This window comes from Stereum hirsutum (genome assembly GCF_000264905.1).
Source record: "Stereum hirsutum FP-91666 SS1 unplaced genomic scaffold STEHIscaffold_15, whole genome shotgun sequence".
NCBI lineage: Eukaryota > Fungi > Basidiomycota > Agaricomycetes > Russulales > Stereaceae > Stereum > Stereum hirsutum.
In genome coordinates this window covers 19,314-36,344 of record NW_006763145.1, presented here as the reverse complement: position 1 = coordinate 36,344, position 17,031 = coordinate 19,314, and the positions used below count along the sequence as shown (strand labels likewise).

Here is a 17,031-nt window from a genome sequence, read left to right as displayed (position 1 = left end):
GGGCCTCGTCCTGCTGAGATATGGGAGAGGGCGGTGTCTCGAGCCCGTTCACGCTATGGTCGATAGGTTCGGGGGACAGACTCCGGGACGATGGCAGTGAAGAACGATACTGAGAGACTTCGCGATACCAGAGGCGCCAGGAGATGTTCTCCAGACGTTCGCCTTCATGCAAGGACTCTTTGCATTTCGTAAAGACTTTTCGAGCGATTTGGATGAGTATCACATGGAAATAAAATCAAAGAAGACGAAGAAGGACTCACTATGCCAAAGTCCGGAAAGCGCTTCACCTCCGTCAAGGTCTTTCACGACATCAACCGCGACAGAGAGCACGGGCGAGGGGAACGATACGAGAATCGAACCCAATACCAGGTTGTGGCGGTAGAATTACAGCGACGAAACGCGAAAAAAAGAGGATCGAAAAAAAAGCAGATCCCGACGAGTAGGGTGCCGCAGAGGGCTCGAGAGTCCGTCGTCGGTGGTCGATGAGACGCGAGCCGTTGGATGCTTCACAGAACGCTCGAGAAAGGGATTTGAAGAAATCCAGTGCTCGCGACGTTGATGGTCGTAGTCGCCGTTGTTGACGTCGAGCAAAAGGCGGGCGGTCGGCAACGGTTTGGAATCCTGTTGACGGTTCGAGCACGAGCGACGAAAGCCCAGCCCACGCCAGCCCCCTGACTTCCGGCCCGCGATCACCGACCCAATCCGACCTTACGCCGATCCTCGGCCATCCCCGGTCATTCACCCTCCGCATTATCCCCAACCTGTCAATTAAATTTAAAGCACTCCAAGCACTCGACGTTCTCTTTGTTCTCCACACCCCCACGTCGCTTGTTAGCCCAGACACTGCTGTAGCGCCTGTCGTCGTGGACTTTGACCACCTGATCGTTCCCCATCGCTCGGAACTGCATCAACTTGCCCTCCGCCCTTCATGGGGAAGAACCGGCTAGGGTTCCGTGAATAATTCCCGGGGCGAGTCTCACCCATGTTATTAACAACCGGGGTCCGAGCCTCTTTATTAACACATTTTTTACAGTGTTAATAACAATGTGAAATTCCGAGTTAATAACCTGTGATTAAAAGCTTTATTAGCATGTTAATAAAAGAAGGCTTGCGAAAATCTCGAAGGATGGTAAAGTAGAGTGGAAGAACGCACGAGATTTGTTTCGCGACCTCTCCTTAACCTGACCTGGCCTTCACATACTGTACTTTTTCGACCGTAGGTTCGTGGGAAGATTACGTCAGACGTGACCTTCGCCAGACCACGGTTCGTTTGGTTGGGCCACGCGTGACGAACCAATGAAATTGTTCGCGGAAGGATCCAAAAATTGATTTTTGGGCGATTTTGGCGCAAATCGGTCACGATTTGCTGTTCGTGGGCCCGCGCATATGCGTGACCATCGGGGCAAATATGTTCGCCGGCGCACCCTCCGTGATGCGTGACGAACCTACGGTCGAAAAAGTACAGTAAACTCGACTTCCCCTACTGTAGTTTTTCGACCAAGTGTTCGTGGGAGAATTATGTCAGCCGTGACCACCGCTGGGCCACGGTTCGTTCGGGCGGGCCACGCGTGACGAACAAGCGGAATTGTTCGCATTAGGGCCCAGAAATTGAATTTTGGGTGATTTTCAGTGCAAATTTGTCACGATTTTCTGTTCGTGAACCCGTGCGTATGCGTGACCCCGGGACCAAAACTGTTCGTCGACGCCCCCTGCGTGATGCGTGACGAACACTTGGTCGAAAAACTACAGTAACCTACCCTCCACGCACCCTAAGCATCCCCTAACCTACTCGCAACCTCACAACCTCGACATCCCCCCAACCATACCCTAGTACACTTTCCGCTTTAAAGTCACTACCTGCGAGTGCACAACATTGGAGAAATGAGAAGCACAAGAGAAGCAAGTCCTCGGAGTTGCTTCGGAGGGTAGAGTAAGTAGGTAAGGATAAGGTCAGGTTATGTCAAAGTCGAGGTTATGTGGAGGTTAGATCAGGATAAGAGGTTACGTCAAGGTTAGACCAAGTTAAGCCGAGATTGGGGGAAAAGGGCCGTCGTGAATCACATCTGGGCCTTTCATCGAGGTTCAGACACTTCACTGCACCCTACTCACATCAGCATTATGTGCTGGACATTCTCACATTTATTAACACGACCGTAAACCCACGGCCAGAGAGCTTTGTTAATAACATGTTATTAACATGTTATTAACACCGATTTATTCACGAGTTAGTAATTGGGCCTTTTTTCACGGTACCCTAACTTAGAACCCGTCAACGAGCTCGGTCACGCGCCCTCTCTCTCGCACAGTTGTCACCGCTCATGATCCAAACTTGGGTGCACGTTTCAGGCATCGATATTCCGTCTCCCACTGTTTCAGCCGCAATAATTCGTGGCAATATTTCTTCGCGTTCGCACTCCAGTGGATGACTTCCCGTAGACAAAAAGATATGTTTATTCGACGCGAGCACCGCTCGGCATCGCTCGGAGATGAAGACGGCAGCCAACTGCAGCCAACCATTGAGCTGCGATCTTCATTTCGGAGCGTTGCCGAGCAGCGATCGCGTTGAATCAATCCCGAATAAACATATATTTTCCCTACGGGAAGTCATCCAGTCTTTTCTTGTTCTCTTTTCGGGACGTACTCCATCTTCTCAGTCTTCGAATGAACTTCTCACTGTGCACGAAGAATCCCCGGACCCTGTACCTCTCTGATCCGGTAAGTATTGCACTAAGCGAACAGCCCGGATCGACTGCGATCTCTTCGACCCTCCACAGTCGGAGGCTTTAGCTTTAGCTGTCGAGTCCCATGGTCGACGGAACTGTTGACGGCCGTTGCAGAGCCCACTCTCATCCAACTTTTCGACCTCCGAGACCATCTGACCCCACAGCTCCGAACACATCCGGCTTCTCTGCTTCCGTTGGGCCTTTGCCCTCTTTCTCTATTTTCCCCGCTTTTTCGTGGAAATCTCGGGTTGTGTCTCCATCCGAGCCCCTTGTCGCAGCGTCTCTTTGTTCCAAATCCGTATGCGCCCTTTTGCGCGTTCTCGCTTCTGATTGGCTAGCATTGAACACCAACCACCCGCTGACCCGCCACGGACGTTTCGATCTCTGTATTCATTCGACTAGCTTACAACGTTCACAAACGTTTGAAAGCTGCAGTCTATATGCACAAAGACTTTTGCTACATGGGTTTACGAACGAGACGACTCGTAACGCCACAGCATCCAGGTGGATTGCGTGGCCAATGACTGGAAACCGCATTCTGCATCACCGGGTGTCACCATGCCCATTACTATAATACATCGTCCCTTATGCAATCCTCACGAATATGAAGCTTAACTTTTTTTCAGCACCTGCTGACTAGCGTTACTCCTCGGACACGCAGGCGCTCCTCCTAGCTTTAGGAATGCGGAGATGGCCGGTGTCGGGCGTTGCGTGAAGGTGATGTTATGGATGCATATGATGGCACGGTCTGGGGCACCGGCGATCCTTTTCTTGTCATCTTGTAGGCTTTGCCGAGGTCAGTTGACGGTCGTCAGAGTCGAGTGGGGTCTTTGTTTGACCTCACTCCCGTCCTTCATTAGAGGTTTTATGAAGCGAGTGTACAGGAGACTCTCGATGATGGAGCTCCACCGAGATTCGATGATGGTTTGCGTCATGCCACCAAAAGGAGCTCTGCTCTCTCGATGATGTGGAGCATCGTCGAGAGGTCATTGAGACTTTCATAAAACCTCTATTTCCACTGCTATGTTAACCTAAGCCCAAAGCACTCGGCCCGCGTGAGAAATCCCCTGCATGACGGAAAAGCGAAGTTGCCGATACACTCTGAAGCCGCTCAGGAAAGGCATGGATTGACGTTTGCGTATATACAGCATTCAGTACTTCTGGGAGTAACTACCGGTCGCCGTTCCCCCAAGTACCTCTCACTTTGGTTGGTTTGGTCATCGTACGCAGCTGAATCTTTGGGTTGGTGCCCACTCCACAGCCTCTGTTCATCACGGAAATAAATCTCTCATTGTTGATTACCTCTGGTGAGCATGAATGTGAACGAGTGTGAGAAATGCACGAAAACACTCACTTTCCATTTTTAATCAGCTCAGCGGCACTAGAAGCAAAGGAACAGTCAACATCGACGCACTATTCTCGAGATTGTCTAGCCGAGGCTTGCCCATGACGATGGAGTCAGCGGTCTACCCACACTGTGAGAATTTCCCCTTCGTCCATATCAGTCCGTCAGAGTTCAAGTCACCGATGACTAATGCGCCTTGCATGTAGATCCCCTCCCCGAAGTTGTCCAATCTCTCCAAATCTGTTGGATATCATCCGCACAGAGCGCAGCAACTATAGTGCGTTTATATAGCGTTATATGAATCCACATCCACGCTGATAGTATGCGTAATTCTAACCTTTACCCCAAGGCTGCGCTGTTTGCTGCTATCGACGTGTCACTGCTGGTGTTTTTCAAAAGTGTCAGCAGCGAGCAGTACCCCGGAAATATCTGCATCTTCTTAATGTATCTCAGTCTCCTGCTCAGCTGCTTCTCGGCCATCAGCGCACTCGACCTTGTCACAGAATTAGGACTTCTTCCTTTTGATTCATCTATCCGCCGCATGGATCGTACACCAACTACGAACCAGTATGGACGCCGCTCCCAAGGAACACCCGTGAAGCTACTGAACCGATATGGCACCAGTTCATCCCTCAAGTGGCTAATTGCATACTGTAGGTTCTGTTTCGTCTGCTCCAGGGGACATTATGTGATTGGTTGATTTTATCACTGAGTTGTACTTTGTCCCAGGGTACACGACAACGATCAGTAGTATGCTGTGTCCTCTGGTGGCTGTAATTATATACATGGCCAAAAACGAGACAGCATGGATGACCGTAATGGTATGTATTATATCTATGCTTGGCATTGTTCCACTGCTACTGTTTTGGACGAGACAACTGTATCATTGGAGAGGACTCGCGACTCTTGGAGATGCAGCGTCAATTTTGCGGTCGAATGAGTTGTCCCAATAGTAGAGGTAACTCTGCTCTCTATTTAAAGTGTAGCACAACGATTCAGTGAATGTAGAAACTATCGCAGTGGCAGTAGACCAAGCAGAAGAAATGCAGCCGGAGAGGTCCTTCACTCAGTGTGGAGCTCAGAGCTCTTCGCTTGTACTTGGATCTCATGACCACGATATCCCGAGGGAGTTGTACGTTACGGTGTGCATGTGAAGAGTCTTATCCTCGTGCCAAGCCGCAGTCATTCATCTGCATAAATAGTACCCGCCTTTAATCTGCCTATCGATCTGCCATGGGCATTATGGTACGTACTGTGTGCGCCTCGCAGACCGAAACCGGTATTGCGAGCGCAATACCGTGCCCACCAGCGTCGATGAGGGGTCGACGAGATGCCCTACGTATGAGGAGTGTCCCACGGCAAAAAAAAACCGCACGCGGAGAGAAAGAAATCGGCGGCAGGGGCGAAGAGGTAAGTGAGTGACCTCGCCCACCGAAAAACTCGAATTCCGGACGCGAAACGCGTCCGGAAGCCCCAAGCTCAGCGGGGACACTCTATTTGGAAAGTAAGGAGTGCCCTCCACCGAAAAAACAAAGGTGAAATAATAATAATAATAAAAAAGCGCACCATGTCACCCCAGGCGGATCATCGTGTCCTCTCAACCACAACAGCTGCTGCCACATCTCTGGATCGGTGATCGTCGACTCATAGGTCCACTCTTTTTGCATCCTTGGTAATGTGCTAGACCATGGAGGACTTGCTTAGTTCTCTTTTCATGCTCTCTACGGGGAAGATGTTGATGGCAGAGTGCGGTGACTGTCGCTGACTTTCAATTGACTTCAAGCTGTTCACGACGTCTGTTGATAAAACTCTACCCCTGTATATCTCGTATCTTGAAAAGCTCTCCACTTGGGTCACCTATGATGCAGACAATTGATACTTCTCGTGGCAGTGATATGCACTCGACCTCTTACCCTATTGCCCGAACAATCCTAACGCGAAATATGCAGAGTAGCTCTCACTCTGCTCCCAACGGCTGTTCTTGTGCTGTCTTTCGATGGAGGCCGTGTTTTTCCTCATGGATCAATGGATCATGACCCCCTCGGATAAAAGAAGAGTCGCTCAGATGGCCAAGCCGTAGCGATGCGTCCGTACATTACCTTGCGTCATGACATTCGTTTACGACGGTGTCAAATGTTTCGATGTTGATGTCAACGGTGTTCAGAGATGTCTGCCGTTAGGGTGGAAGCACATACGTTCCACGATACCTGATTAGGATACCGTGGTGTGTTATGTCTATCTTGTTGGAGAGAACGGGGTACGATCCCAAATCAAAACGTGGACTTCATGGTGCGTTTTACCTCGTCTACTACTCTTCCGCTCTTAAGCTTTCTGTCTCTCTCTCTCCCCTCGTTCCTATCTTTTATCCTCAACGGCCGTCGACCCCTCTTCTCATGTCGCATTCCTGCTTTTCAGCCCATGCTGATACTACGCTGACTTACGGGCGTCATCTGCTCGGCTCCTGCCGCCGCTTCCCTAGTGCTTCGCTCACGATGGTGCAGCTTTGGAATGTCATGGACCTTTTTTTCGTCTCACCCGTGATCTGTTTCGCATGCGACATTCACTGCCATTGTGTCTGATCCAATTTTCCCCTCTCAGATGACTTCCTTGCCAGCTATCTTTACATCTCGGTGAGAGCTCCCATTCATCCGCGAGTTTTTCAGGTCTCTCATCTTACGACATCATGAGCTGCGTAGTCTCACACGAAAATAGCGCCACCAAAAGCTGTCATTATGTGCGCCTTTGAGGCCCAAACACTGTCGACTCGGACGTTACCTGCCGCACACCAGCGTCCCTTTCGCAAAGATCCTGACGCCGAAAAAGCTGCGAAAGCCAAAGCGAAGATCGACCTTCTTGCCTTCGGAGCAATTATGCATCTCTCCTAATCTCTCTCGCAGTAGCTCTTAGCGTCTGGGCGAAATGTAATTCTACTGTAAGCTTTTATTCTGGTAGGTTCTCGTTATGTACACAACGGACTCCTACGGTGTATGTTGCGCTACGCTTTTCTTTCTGCATTTCAACCAGATAACTCCTGAATTCACGTACGGGACTCGGAGCATCGACTTCAGACTTCTGAATCTGCGAACCGCTGACAACAAGATCTCGAGAAGTTCAATTTGAAGGGTGCTGCATTGGACCTTGCTCTTCCGTCAAAGTGATTTCCAACGCGGCGACAAGCCACTCCCGCCCTTGCTAAGTACTTTTGCGTGGTAGGCGCTGTGGAGACGGTTGTGGACCTGTTTTCAATCGGATCAACTGTCTACCTTCTTTGTCCCCGCGCTCACTTTGCACACTTTGTGAAGCTGTAGACCATGGAAGCTGAATCGCTCTTGTTCTCATGGCTCATGCCAATAGTAAAACGCATACTCGAACATCGAATCCGAGAGCTATGATTCCACAACTTCAGAGGTGCTATCTCTGTGTTAAGCTCACCCCTTGCACGTTCCTCTATGTTTGTCCCACTCCGATACCACGTTCCCGCTCGACATAAGTACCACATTCCCGCTCGACATCTTCTCTTCTTCGTTGACACTATGCATCGGTGCTTGTGACTATGCCGGTGCTTGCCATTCATCATGTCTGATAGAGAACGAGGGCACGATCTCGAGAAAGTTCGTGGTGTCGCAGCTTCTGTGTTGGCGCCGGCACCGCTCATCCCTAGTTTTGGCACAAACATACATGAATGGTCTTCCGAAAAACAGCGTTGTCTTTGTCCAATGCTCATTTACGAGGAAAGCCAGTGGGAAGCTGCTCTACCCCATCTGCATGTTTGGCATACTTCTTGCCCTGTCGCCGTTCGGAAATCAATGTCTTTGTGCACACACAGCGTGTATCTATATCATGAATGGAAGGGTGAGCACCAATCCGTGCTTTCATCACTCACACTGGCGATATAAACACATCGGAAAAACCTACATATATGTCCCGTTAAAGATGACTCCGGTCGGAATGCGCTCCAGGCTCGACAGTCAGCTATACTGATAGAGGACATTGCGTACTGCGAAAAACCTCTACCAACTCCGTGGTGAAGAGCGTATGAACTTTCTCCGAGCCACCGTGCGTGGTACCATCCGATCGTACCCTCTATAGATGATTCAGGTGAGCAGATTTTCCACAATTCCTCCGAAGTTCTAAAATATAGATGCTGCGCTAATGTACTGGCTATTCGAGGTTTCACGTTGACGAGATTCCACGATAGTCCTTGACAGTTTTTTTTGAAGCCAATTTATTGTCCATCAGTTATTTCCCACCGATGTAGGCAGTTTTGGCTACCATAAGTAGCTTTAAGTTGATGACTGATGTGCGAGACCGCTGTGAGTCCTTGAGGTATGTATATTTAAAATTGCGGAGAACCTGGTTCGTACCTCGATCGGTGTTAGGGGCACACTGATCACGAACGCCACCTACGATTACAAGTGCGGGATACTAGTACTGTTCTTACGCCAATTTTCATCCACGGCACCAATCACCTTATCTTTCCCTCCGACCATATGCCGGCGAAGCGCGATACAGAACTTAAACTATGTTCTCGGATAGCGCCTTTACGGGAAAGAACTAGACGTACGAAAGAGCGTCTACGGTGAATTCTGTGCACGCTATGATCAGCCCCGAGCCTTTGATATTGAAGACGGTTGCCATGACCCAGAAACTATTACGGATAACTTTACGTGCCGATGCACTGAGTAATGCACAGTGTGGCGCCCACCTTCCCAACAATAGAACTTATGGAACGTCGCGGTCATCTGAACGTTTGGATGATACTGAGCGTCCTGGAGTTAGTTTGTATATATATATGCGTACCTCGGCTGATACCAGTAGCCATCTTGCATCTCTTCCTCACTGCCTGAAGCACAATATTCTTGCCTCTCGCTCTCGCAAGGGATCTCATCAAATGTGAGTGTTAAAATATCTTTATCGACGATATTTTCTACAATTCTGCCTGACTTTCACCTTCATCCCTACTTTCAAGGGATGACGTTAGCTCATCTGACCATCCCGGTGCTGCGACCGAAGCAGGTGCCCGAGGGTCAAAAACTCCAGACGTGTGCGTGGCGTAGTCCTTACCGTTCCGATGTCGACTGAGTTTGATCATATAGGGGAAAACGGCCACTCTCTGCTTTAATCATCGGAATCGATAAATATCAGTCAAACAGCATTGTTGACTTGGACGGCGCCGTTAGCGACGCTCAAAAAATCAACAGCTTTTTCAGCACTTATCCAGGTCTACCTTTTTCGAAGCCCGACATCACATACTTGGAGGGCAAAGACGCTACTCGAAAGAATATTCTCGACGCCCTGACGGCTTTACAATTTAAATCCTCAATCCATCACGGAGATCCAATCGTCATTTACTTTGCAGGTCATGGATCGTCTGGACCAGAAAACGAGCTAGAGCCTGCGAGGGGAGATAGTAAGAAGGTCATCGAATTCATTGTTCCTTATGACTGTGACGAATATACGGCGGGTATACCGGATCGGACGATCGGGAGACTCTTGAGTCTCCTAGCTCATGAAAAGGGTGATAATATCGTCAGTTTCCCCCTAATTTTCTAATGAAACCTGAGACTGACTTATGTATTCGTTTAGACCGTGATTCTGGATTGTTGTCACTCTGCCTCCGCGACGCGGTCCCTGAATGGCCTACGCAGTCGTCATACCGCACTCCCTACACGCGCTATTCCAAGCAACCTCGACCTCGAACTATTTCATGAGTTGCCCAGATCCGTCCACGCTCGGGATGCGATGGCCATGCCTCATTTGTTTGTGCATGCGGGACTTCACTCTCACATCTTGCTTGCTGCCTGCGGCATACATCAGCAAGACCGCATCTGGCTAAACCTAACTATTTCGGTCTATTCGGTCTACCGGGAGACACAAATAGATCATTTGATGGTATCTATTCTCGTCTATTTTCTTTGGACCTGCCTTCTGGGAGGCATGAAATAGAGCGCAATAGAGCGCAATAGAGCGCAAATAGATCCCCTCAGTTCTCTCATAGAGCATCGGATAGAGAACAATAGCCTTGATTCTCACTAAACGGCTTCAATGGTAAAATGTATTTTTATTGCTGAAACAAAGCAGCTGAGTGTACTATACATGAAACGGGACCGGTACATTGCAAAAGACAAAATTATTGTAGCGTTCAACCCGACCCACCACGGTCATCCAGTAAGCACGATCCCAATTGTTGCCTAGCGCTAGAAGTTCGTGAATTTGAAAGACTTAGAGTCAGATACGTACATAGCTATTCACCCCGATCCGTCAGCCGCACCGTCAAGTCACTTCGCCATTGTTGAAGTAAGTGGTAAGAGGTGAAAGCGCCGTGGTGGATGGAGAGGTCGACGACTCTAATAGAGCATCGAGGTGAGCAGGAAAAGTGTCAGAGAGAATGAGGGAGGTGCGTGCCTTTAGGGTTTGAGTGGCATCATGTTCCGTGCAGGAGAGGCTAGACGAGGAGATGAAGAGAGATTAGTCATGGTTGAGAGAACAAAGACGGATAAACAGAACATATGAAGAACGTACATATGTACCGACTATGACTCGCAACAGGGCTGCCATTCGCGGTTGCTGCCCGAAGATGTTACACAAAAGAAAAGAAAAGAACGTACATATCAATCAATAGCCGAATCAGATCTAAAAACGTCACCTCGTCCCAGCTGTGCACGCTGCCGATCACCTCCTATCGCTCCTGATTGCCTTCCTCGACAACTTCTACCGGTGCCGTGGACGACGTCGAGCGCGCTATCGGCGCTTTGACTATAGTGGGGTCAGGGGCAGAGGTCGTAGTCGAAAGAAATCGTCGAGCCCAAGAACCACTCGACCGAGGGTGATCGTTCAAAGCCATGTACGGCGGCCCTGCATTGGTGTCTGCACCGATGCGGTCAGGGAGTGACAACCAGCATCGGCATGCCTTTCGGCCTTGGGGCTATCAATGTTGCTCACACATCTGAATAGCATGCGAGCCGTGAGTTGAAAGGCGTACCACACTATGGTCACGGGGCAAGGTGAGGACAAGAGAGCTGAATGAAGATGGGAAACGAAATCATATTAGTGATAGCGAGAATGAATATTGAAAGAAGGGCTATAGTACCTAGAAAAACCTGTTGTGAACGGCGTTAGTGCGGAGTAATGAACCTCAACATAATGGTACATCAATATTAGTACCATGGAGGCTGTGAGTTACCATTCGTACGATCCTCTGACGCACGGGCGAGAGACTGACTACATAGGACATTATGGGTGATACTCACGTCGAAACCTGTCGAAACACGAGTTGGCTACCTACAATCATGACCCTGCATCGCCGCATGCACAAAGCATCGACCGGCCTGTGCCAACAGATTCCCCCGGCTAGTGAATATGCAAAAGAATGAGAAGTAGATAAAAGAACATACACGACGCCCGAAGTGCAAGGAACAGACGTGGCGGGTGACCACTGTGGTAGCAACCTGTTTCTAGACACGGAAGAAGAGGACGGTATGAAGTGTTCAAACGTTCACGGGCAAAGTGAAGGGCGAAGGAGCGAGTTGGGGGAAAGAAAGTGGAGAAGCCGGTGCCAGGCGCGCCGTCAAACGGAATCAACGGGGTCACGTGTTGGTTTAGGGCGGGCTCGGCTTGCTTGGGGCAGGCGCCAGGGATGGTTCGACGTTCGTCTCGCCCATTCATTTTTCTTACCGTCACCGACCATCTTCAAGTTTGAACTTCTGCTGCATGTTCGTCATTGCACGGACAACATCGACTCCCTTTTGACTCAACTCCTTTACCCGGTGACTCTGAGCATCGGCACCTTCTGGCGTGGCGACACGCACCTCGGAGATAGCGATCTTTGCGAGCACAAGGACGATGGGACGGTCGTCGATGAGGAAGCGTTAATCCGTATACATAGGGATACATACGGGGTAATGGGTCGGCTGTGAGCTCGGTCAAACTCGCTAGGTCTTCTGCTGCACCACCGTCGCATTATACCCTTCGCTCGGAACATCTTGCTACTCCCGAGTCAGTGCTTTCCCAACGGAATCGTAGTACGACTGTATATGTACTGGTTAGTCTTTGTAGAACATCGCTCTGTGCAGGTATCGGGTGGTAGGTATACTTTGAGCTCTGATTAGTAGAAATGAAGAAACCTTCAACGAGGATCACATCTCTCAAGTACCCTCTCGTGTCCTTTCTATGTTTGTGTGCTGCACGGTATCGTTCGTCTTGTAGTTCTTGTAAATACTCGTAATTAAATAAGGAGGGCTGCATCTGTATAAGTAACCCACCCATTATGATTACTATGATTCTCGTGAAGGTGAGGCGACCTTTTTGCTCTTCCTAGCTCTACCAGAGCTACTGAAGTACGATGTATCTATAGCGCACAACGCGACTAGACCGAAAAGAAGGCATAGACCGGAATAGACCGAAAAGCTAGGTTTAGGCAGATGCTGTCTTGCTGATGTAGACGAAGACGCAAACGAAGCGAATGGTTCCGGAGTCTTTACGAGTGCTCTACTACAGACGCTCAAGCAGGTTATTGGACAGAATTTGAGTTACAGGCAGTTGATGGCGAGGATTCCTGACTTGAAAGGGTGAATTTACATTATTTAGGCCTTAATTATTACTCTTCTGACTCCTCATTTTTTTTTTCCTTTTTCATGCATTATTCTTCGGCAGGCAAAACCCACAGTGCCAGGGATTACGAACAATGCTTGATCGCAGAATATTCTCCACGGAGACGGCCCCGATTGTGGAACTTGTGAGAGCCCTTGGAGGCGAGTCCACCGTAATCGTTCGGAGTTCATCCGACAAGCATGGCTTCGAGGCTAGTCCTTCCGTTCGCGCAGATACGGCCCGGGGACAGCTGTTGACCACCAATGACGCACCTGCACTACGCATCCATATCGACTTGGAGAAAGGCCTCGAAAGCATCGTCGAACCGCTCAGAAGGAAATTTGAAACAGACGGGTTCTGCATCAATGCTCTTAGTTTCATGAAGCCGAAGCCTGGAGATGCACGACTCAAAGTATCGATGGACAAAAATGTCGCCGTCTTCGATGATTTGACCATCCTCCCAACAATCACCGCCTCTCTGACTTCTTCTCCCGGAATGGAAGAATTCAAACGCCTACCTTTCACCACACAGCCGGATTTTGATCATCTCTCTCCTATCCTGTTCGCCGCCATCCATTGGTACTACCATCTCCTACGAAAGCCAGCACAACATGCATTGACCGGGACCGGCGAAATCACCGTCGAATTCACAGAGCTCGAGCAGGTGTTCGATGCCAGAGGTAGGCCAAAAGACCTCAAGCCATTTCCATACGATCTCATCTCGACAACCTCCGGAGGCCAAGGCGTAGTCGACATTTTGATAGACTCGGAGAAGTTATACGGACAGAAAATCAAGAATGCATCTGATCTCGACATACATCCACATCTCTTCTACTTCAGCAATAGTGATTTCAGCATCAGTACGATCCTTCACTTGGAGACAATCTACAGTAATGACGAATTCTGACTATTTTCTTTCTATACCTTTGCGTAGCCTCAGCTTATCTTCCGTCCATCCCTACCGCAAATGGAACGCCTGACCCGCTCCTTTCCCAGAATTCTTTGCCTATTGGTTACGGCACGGGGGGTGCTTCTCCATACACCTATGACCTGCTCGAGGGACAAAATATTGACCGAGGCTTTTATAAATTGTTCATAACAACGAAGTACGTCGACCTCTCGTGTATCACACAAAATTCGGCTTTCGAAAGGAGAGCTGGGCGGGCGCACCAGGGGGTCCCGAACTGGAAAGAGAGGTTTCAGAAGTTGGTGTGGGACGAGATTACTCTTACGATTGTGCAGCGTCGATCTTGATTCTGGCAGGGAAGTGATACTGGAGAATAGTCATGAGAAGATACGAAGTTTTTCGAAAGGTGAATGTGGTATCAATACACCGTTATACCAGGCGCTGGGTGCTTTGTACAAGATATGATGTTGATATGCTCGGCCACTCGTATCGTCCGTTTTTGATACAATGCATGTTATCATTACTCTGATACGGCGTACTCTCGCATGGCTTAAAGTAGAGATGTTAATGTCGTGGAGTAGATGCAGAGAACAGATTATTGAGTGTCTACCACGCAGAGTCCTTCGTAAAGTCAGTTGCAGCTGGAAGATTAATTAGGTACGAAGGATGGTCAAGGGTTACTGCGAAGAAAAATATCGATAAAATGCAGCAAGCTACCTCGATGCTTGCAGATAGTCCTGGAACAATTAGTTCTCTATGAGTGCTGAGACAAATACAAGTAAGGGACATAGTGGCGGTCTTGGCCCTCGACCACTTCTGGAATGGTCGACCATTGCTAGCATTAAAACACACGTCATATATACGGTCCGCGGAACGTGAGTCCCTTCAAACATGGGCTAAAATGTCTACTGTTTAGCAGAATTGAACCTCCTCTGCACCACAGCAACGGTGACCTCGTCACAAACATTGCAACTAAGCATCTCCACTCTTTTCCTTTCATCGTCCTGTTTTAGCTCCGGAAAAGGATATCCTTGTGAAATCCAGGCCATGTCGAACCATGTTGTCGTTAAGAATAGCTTAAGATACCCTACATCGATGTCCTTTCCGTCTGGGAGAAAATAGCTATAGGGCACTGCGTCGTCCGAGCCATAGCCTACTCCCAGAGCAGGACTGTCTGCGGATAGGGGGGCATTCGCGATATTTCTTGAGTTGGAGTTCGGCACAAGATAGCATGGGACTGAAACAGTCGGTAATGCGGTATCCGAGTAGGGGGAGAGAAACGGTATCAGAGAAAGGTTCTGGACTATGGCGTAGCGAGAAAATGTAAACAAAAACAGGACGTACCAACGCTAAAATCACCACTTCCAAAGTAGAACAGGTAGGGATAGAGCGCATGAGGATGAGAACTTCTGATAGTCTGCCCATACAACTTGCTACTGTCCACCACCAAATCGACTACATTTCCAAGTTGGGGACCAGTCGATACAAGGTTCGGCCCCGAAGGAACGAGATGGTCCGGCATCTCCATGTCATCATACACGACTGCGAGCTCCGTAAAATCAATCGTCACCTTACCGTCGTCGCACAATATGTGCTTCGAAGGTTGACATCGGAGGTGACAATACCACCGTACGGCCGCCAGGATTACTGGAGAGAGAAAATCGATATCGGGCCTGGCAGTGAAGGGGAGCCTGGTCGGAAGTACTGAACTGCTGGGTAGGGAGTTATGGTCGAGAGGGTGTGTTGTGAAGTGGTCAAATACAGCGACGCCGTTCACCACGGATATTTGAAGACGAGCATCTAGTGGTTCCGTGGAGTCCTTTGGTGCAGCAGATACAAGTGTATTGGTATCAAAACCATCTGCGATGAGCCTGTCCATGAGAGGTTGGACCACATTGCCTAGCTGGTGGTCAACTTCGATGCTGATCCGGACAATATACTCTCTGCTCGTGGGCAGAGATGTCGCGGCTGATAATGTAGCGTTATCACGGACTATAGGCAGTGTGGGTCGCCGAAGAATAACAAATGACGAAAGGAAATTTGCATTTTCATCGCTAGGAGTTCCCGCCGATTCCGTGGTGAAAAGAAGTCGGTCGCGATGATTGCCCTCGCATCGTGGGCTCTGCCTACAAGCAATTTACTAAGATCAGTTTCAATGCACGAAACCTGCACGCGCGGGTCACGTCAATTAATATCACTGGGACGTACGATGGAAGAATAGCGAGCTTCTTCACGAGCTCCTCGCAACTAACGCGCTCACTTGCCGCAGACTCGAGAACCTTCAGTAAAGCACGTGTGAAAACACCTCTTCCATTCACTTCATACGCAGATTCGTCCCCTCCGCAAGCGGAAAGAAAAACATGCGAGGTTTGATGGCTAGACATGGAGCGGTCGTGTGAGGGCGGTCTTGGTGACACATGGGCGTCAATGTCCGAGAACATGAAGGAAGTCTGGAGCTCCACGAAGCGTGTGCGAAGACTAGGCATGTTTTCAGCATGGCGAGGATCGGGTTTCGAATGAGAGCAGTCCGCTATAAGTGTCTGAAAGACATAGCAATCTATGAGTATCCGACTAACAGTGCAATATAAATCAAACTAGTCACAATATTATCACCCTTGATATTAGCTAGATCGTCCAAATAAGCCACTATCGTTCGATCCGATATCGCGCTGACGGTCTCGTCGCAGTCATGAGGAACGAAGGTTTTAATTTTCTCCGGGCCGTGACCATCTCTGGAGGGCGAGCTACTTCGAAGTCTTGGAGCAGCAAATGAGGACCCATAACCAGCAAAGTATATCAGTATGGGATCATCGCGCTGAATACGCTCGTTCGTTTTCAAACTCTGAAGCTCGCGGATGATGGTGGCTTTGGTCGCCTGCTCATTTAAGAGGACTGCTGTATGGAACGCAGAGAAATGCAGTTGCGCATAACTAGATATGGAGCTGCAAACGGCTAAGGCATCCGCGACGGCTCCAGTCAGGTTGGGGATCTGATCGGACCGATATGAGTCAATGCCGACTATCAAGGCGAACATATGTCTTTGTCTGTGGCTGAAATTAGCGTTAAACGATGTATATCCGGACATCCCGTGGACTTTTACCTTCCTCTATCCTGATTAATATGAGTATGTTCAGCTCTCAGCGTCATGCGGTACATGATCACAAAACAAACCTGTTGAGGGGCGTCTCGAGGTCGAGAATGTCTTCGTGTAAGTGATAAGAGCGCGAGAATAATAAGACAGGGTGACACGCATAATGTCATCAAGGCGAAATTCTCTCGAGAAAACAGCATCAGTACCCACACTTCATTCCCCAAAAGAACGAATAAGTTAGACAGGATCAAACACCCGATGTACATATACGCACACTGGCGAGCCATCAAGTGAGACAGAGTTTCTTCAGTCATGGGCTTTGAGTTGGAAGAAGCAGACAGTTTGAATGGACTCGCTCGTAGGTGCCATACTTTAT

The 17,031-nt window shown here is 49.2% G+C and overlaps 4 protein-coding genes across 4 annotated transcripts; 2 read left to right on the top strand and 2 right to left on the bottom strand.

Annotated features, from left to right (window-relative positions):
* Positions 1-118: 118 nt before the first annotated feature.
* STEHIDRAFT_40937 (DUF1752-domain-containing protein) lies at positions 119-348 on the bottom strand (the record flags this gene model as incomplete). The annotated part of the gene is made up of 2 exons (XM_007308246.1): positions 119-195; positions 261-348. Coding segments are annotated over 2 exons (165 nt in total), but the record flags the coding sequence as incomplete, so codon positions are not given.
* Positions 349-4,390: 4,042 nt separating this feature from the next.
* Positions 4,391-5,222, top strand: STEHIDRAFT_114163 (uncharacterized protein; the record flags this gene model as incomplete). The annotated part of the gene is made up of 3 exons (XM_007308304.1): positions 4,391-4,721; positions 4,798-4,889; positions 5,055-5,222. The coding sequence occupies 3 exons, from the start codon at positions 4,391-4,393 to the stop codon at positions 5,220-5,222; spliced, it is 591 nt and encodes a 196-aa protein (XP_007308366.1).
* A 3,817-nt stretch (positions 5,223-9,039) lies between these two features.
* STEHIDRAFT_133888 (uncharacterized protein) lies at positions 9,040-13,911 on the top strand (the record flags this gene model as incomplete). Its single annotated transcript, XM_007308303.1, has 7 exons — positions 9,040-9,110; positions 9,165-9,597; positions 9,655-9,918; positions 10,831-10,834; positions 12,509-12,635; positions 12,721-13,517; positions 13,592-13,911. The coding sequence occupies 7 exons, from the start codon at positions 9,040-9,042 to the stop codon at positions 13,909-13,911; spliced, it is 2,016 nt and encodes a 671-aa protein (XP_007308365.1).
* A 558-nt stretch (positions 13,912-14,469) lies between these two features.
* STEHIDRAFT_160761 (uncharacterized protein) lies at positions 14,470-16,598 on the bottom strand (the record flags this gene model as incomplete). Its single annotated transcript, XM_007308302.1, has 4 exons — positions 14,470-14,867; positions 14,909-15,690; positions 15,773-16,104; positions 16,167-16,598. The coding sequence occupies 4 exons, from the start codon at positions 16,596-16,598 to the stop codon at positions 14,470-14,472; spliced, it is 1,944 nt and encodes a 647-aa protein (XP_007308364.1).
* Positions 16,599-17,031: the final 433 nt, after the last annotated feature.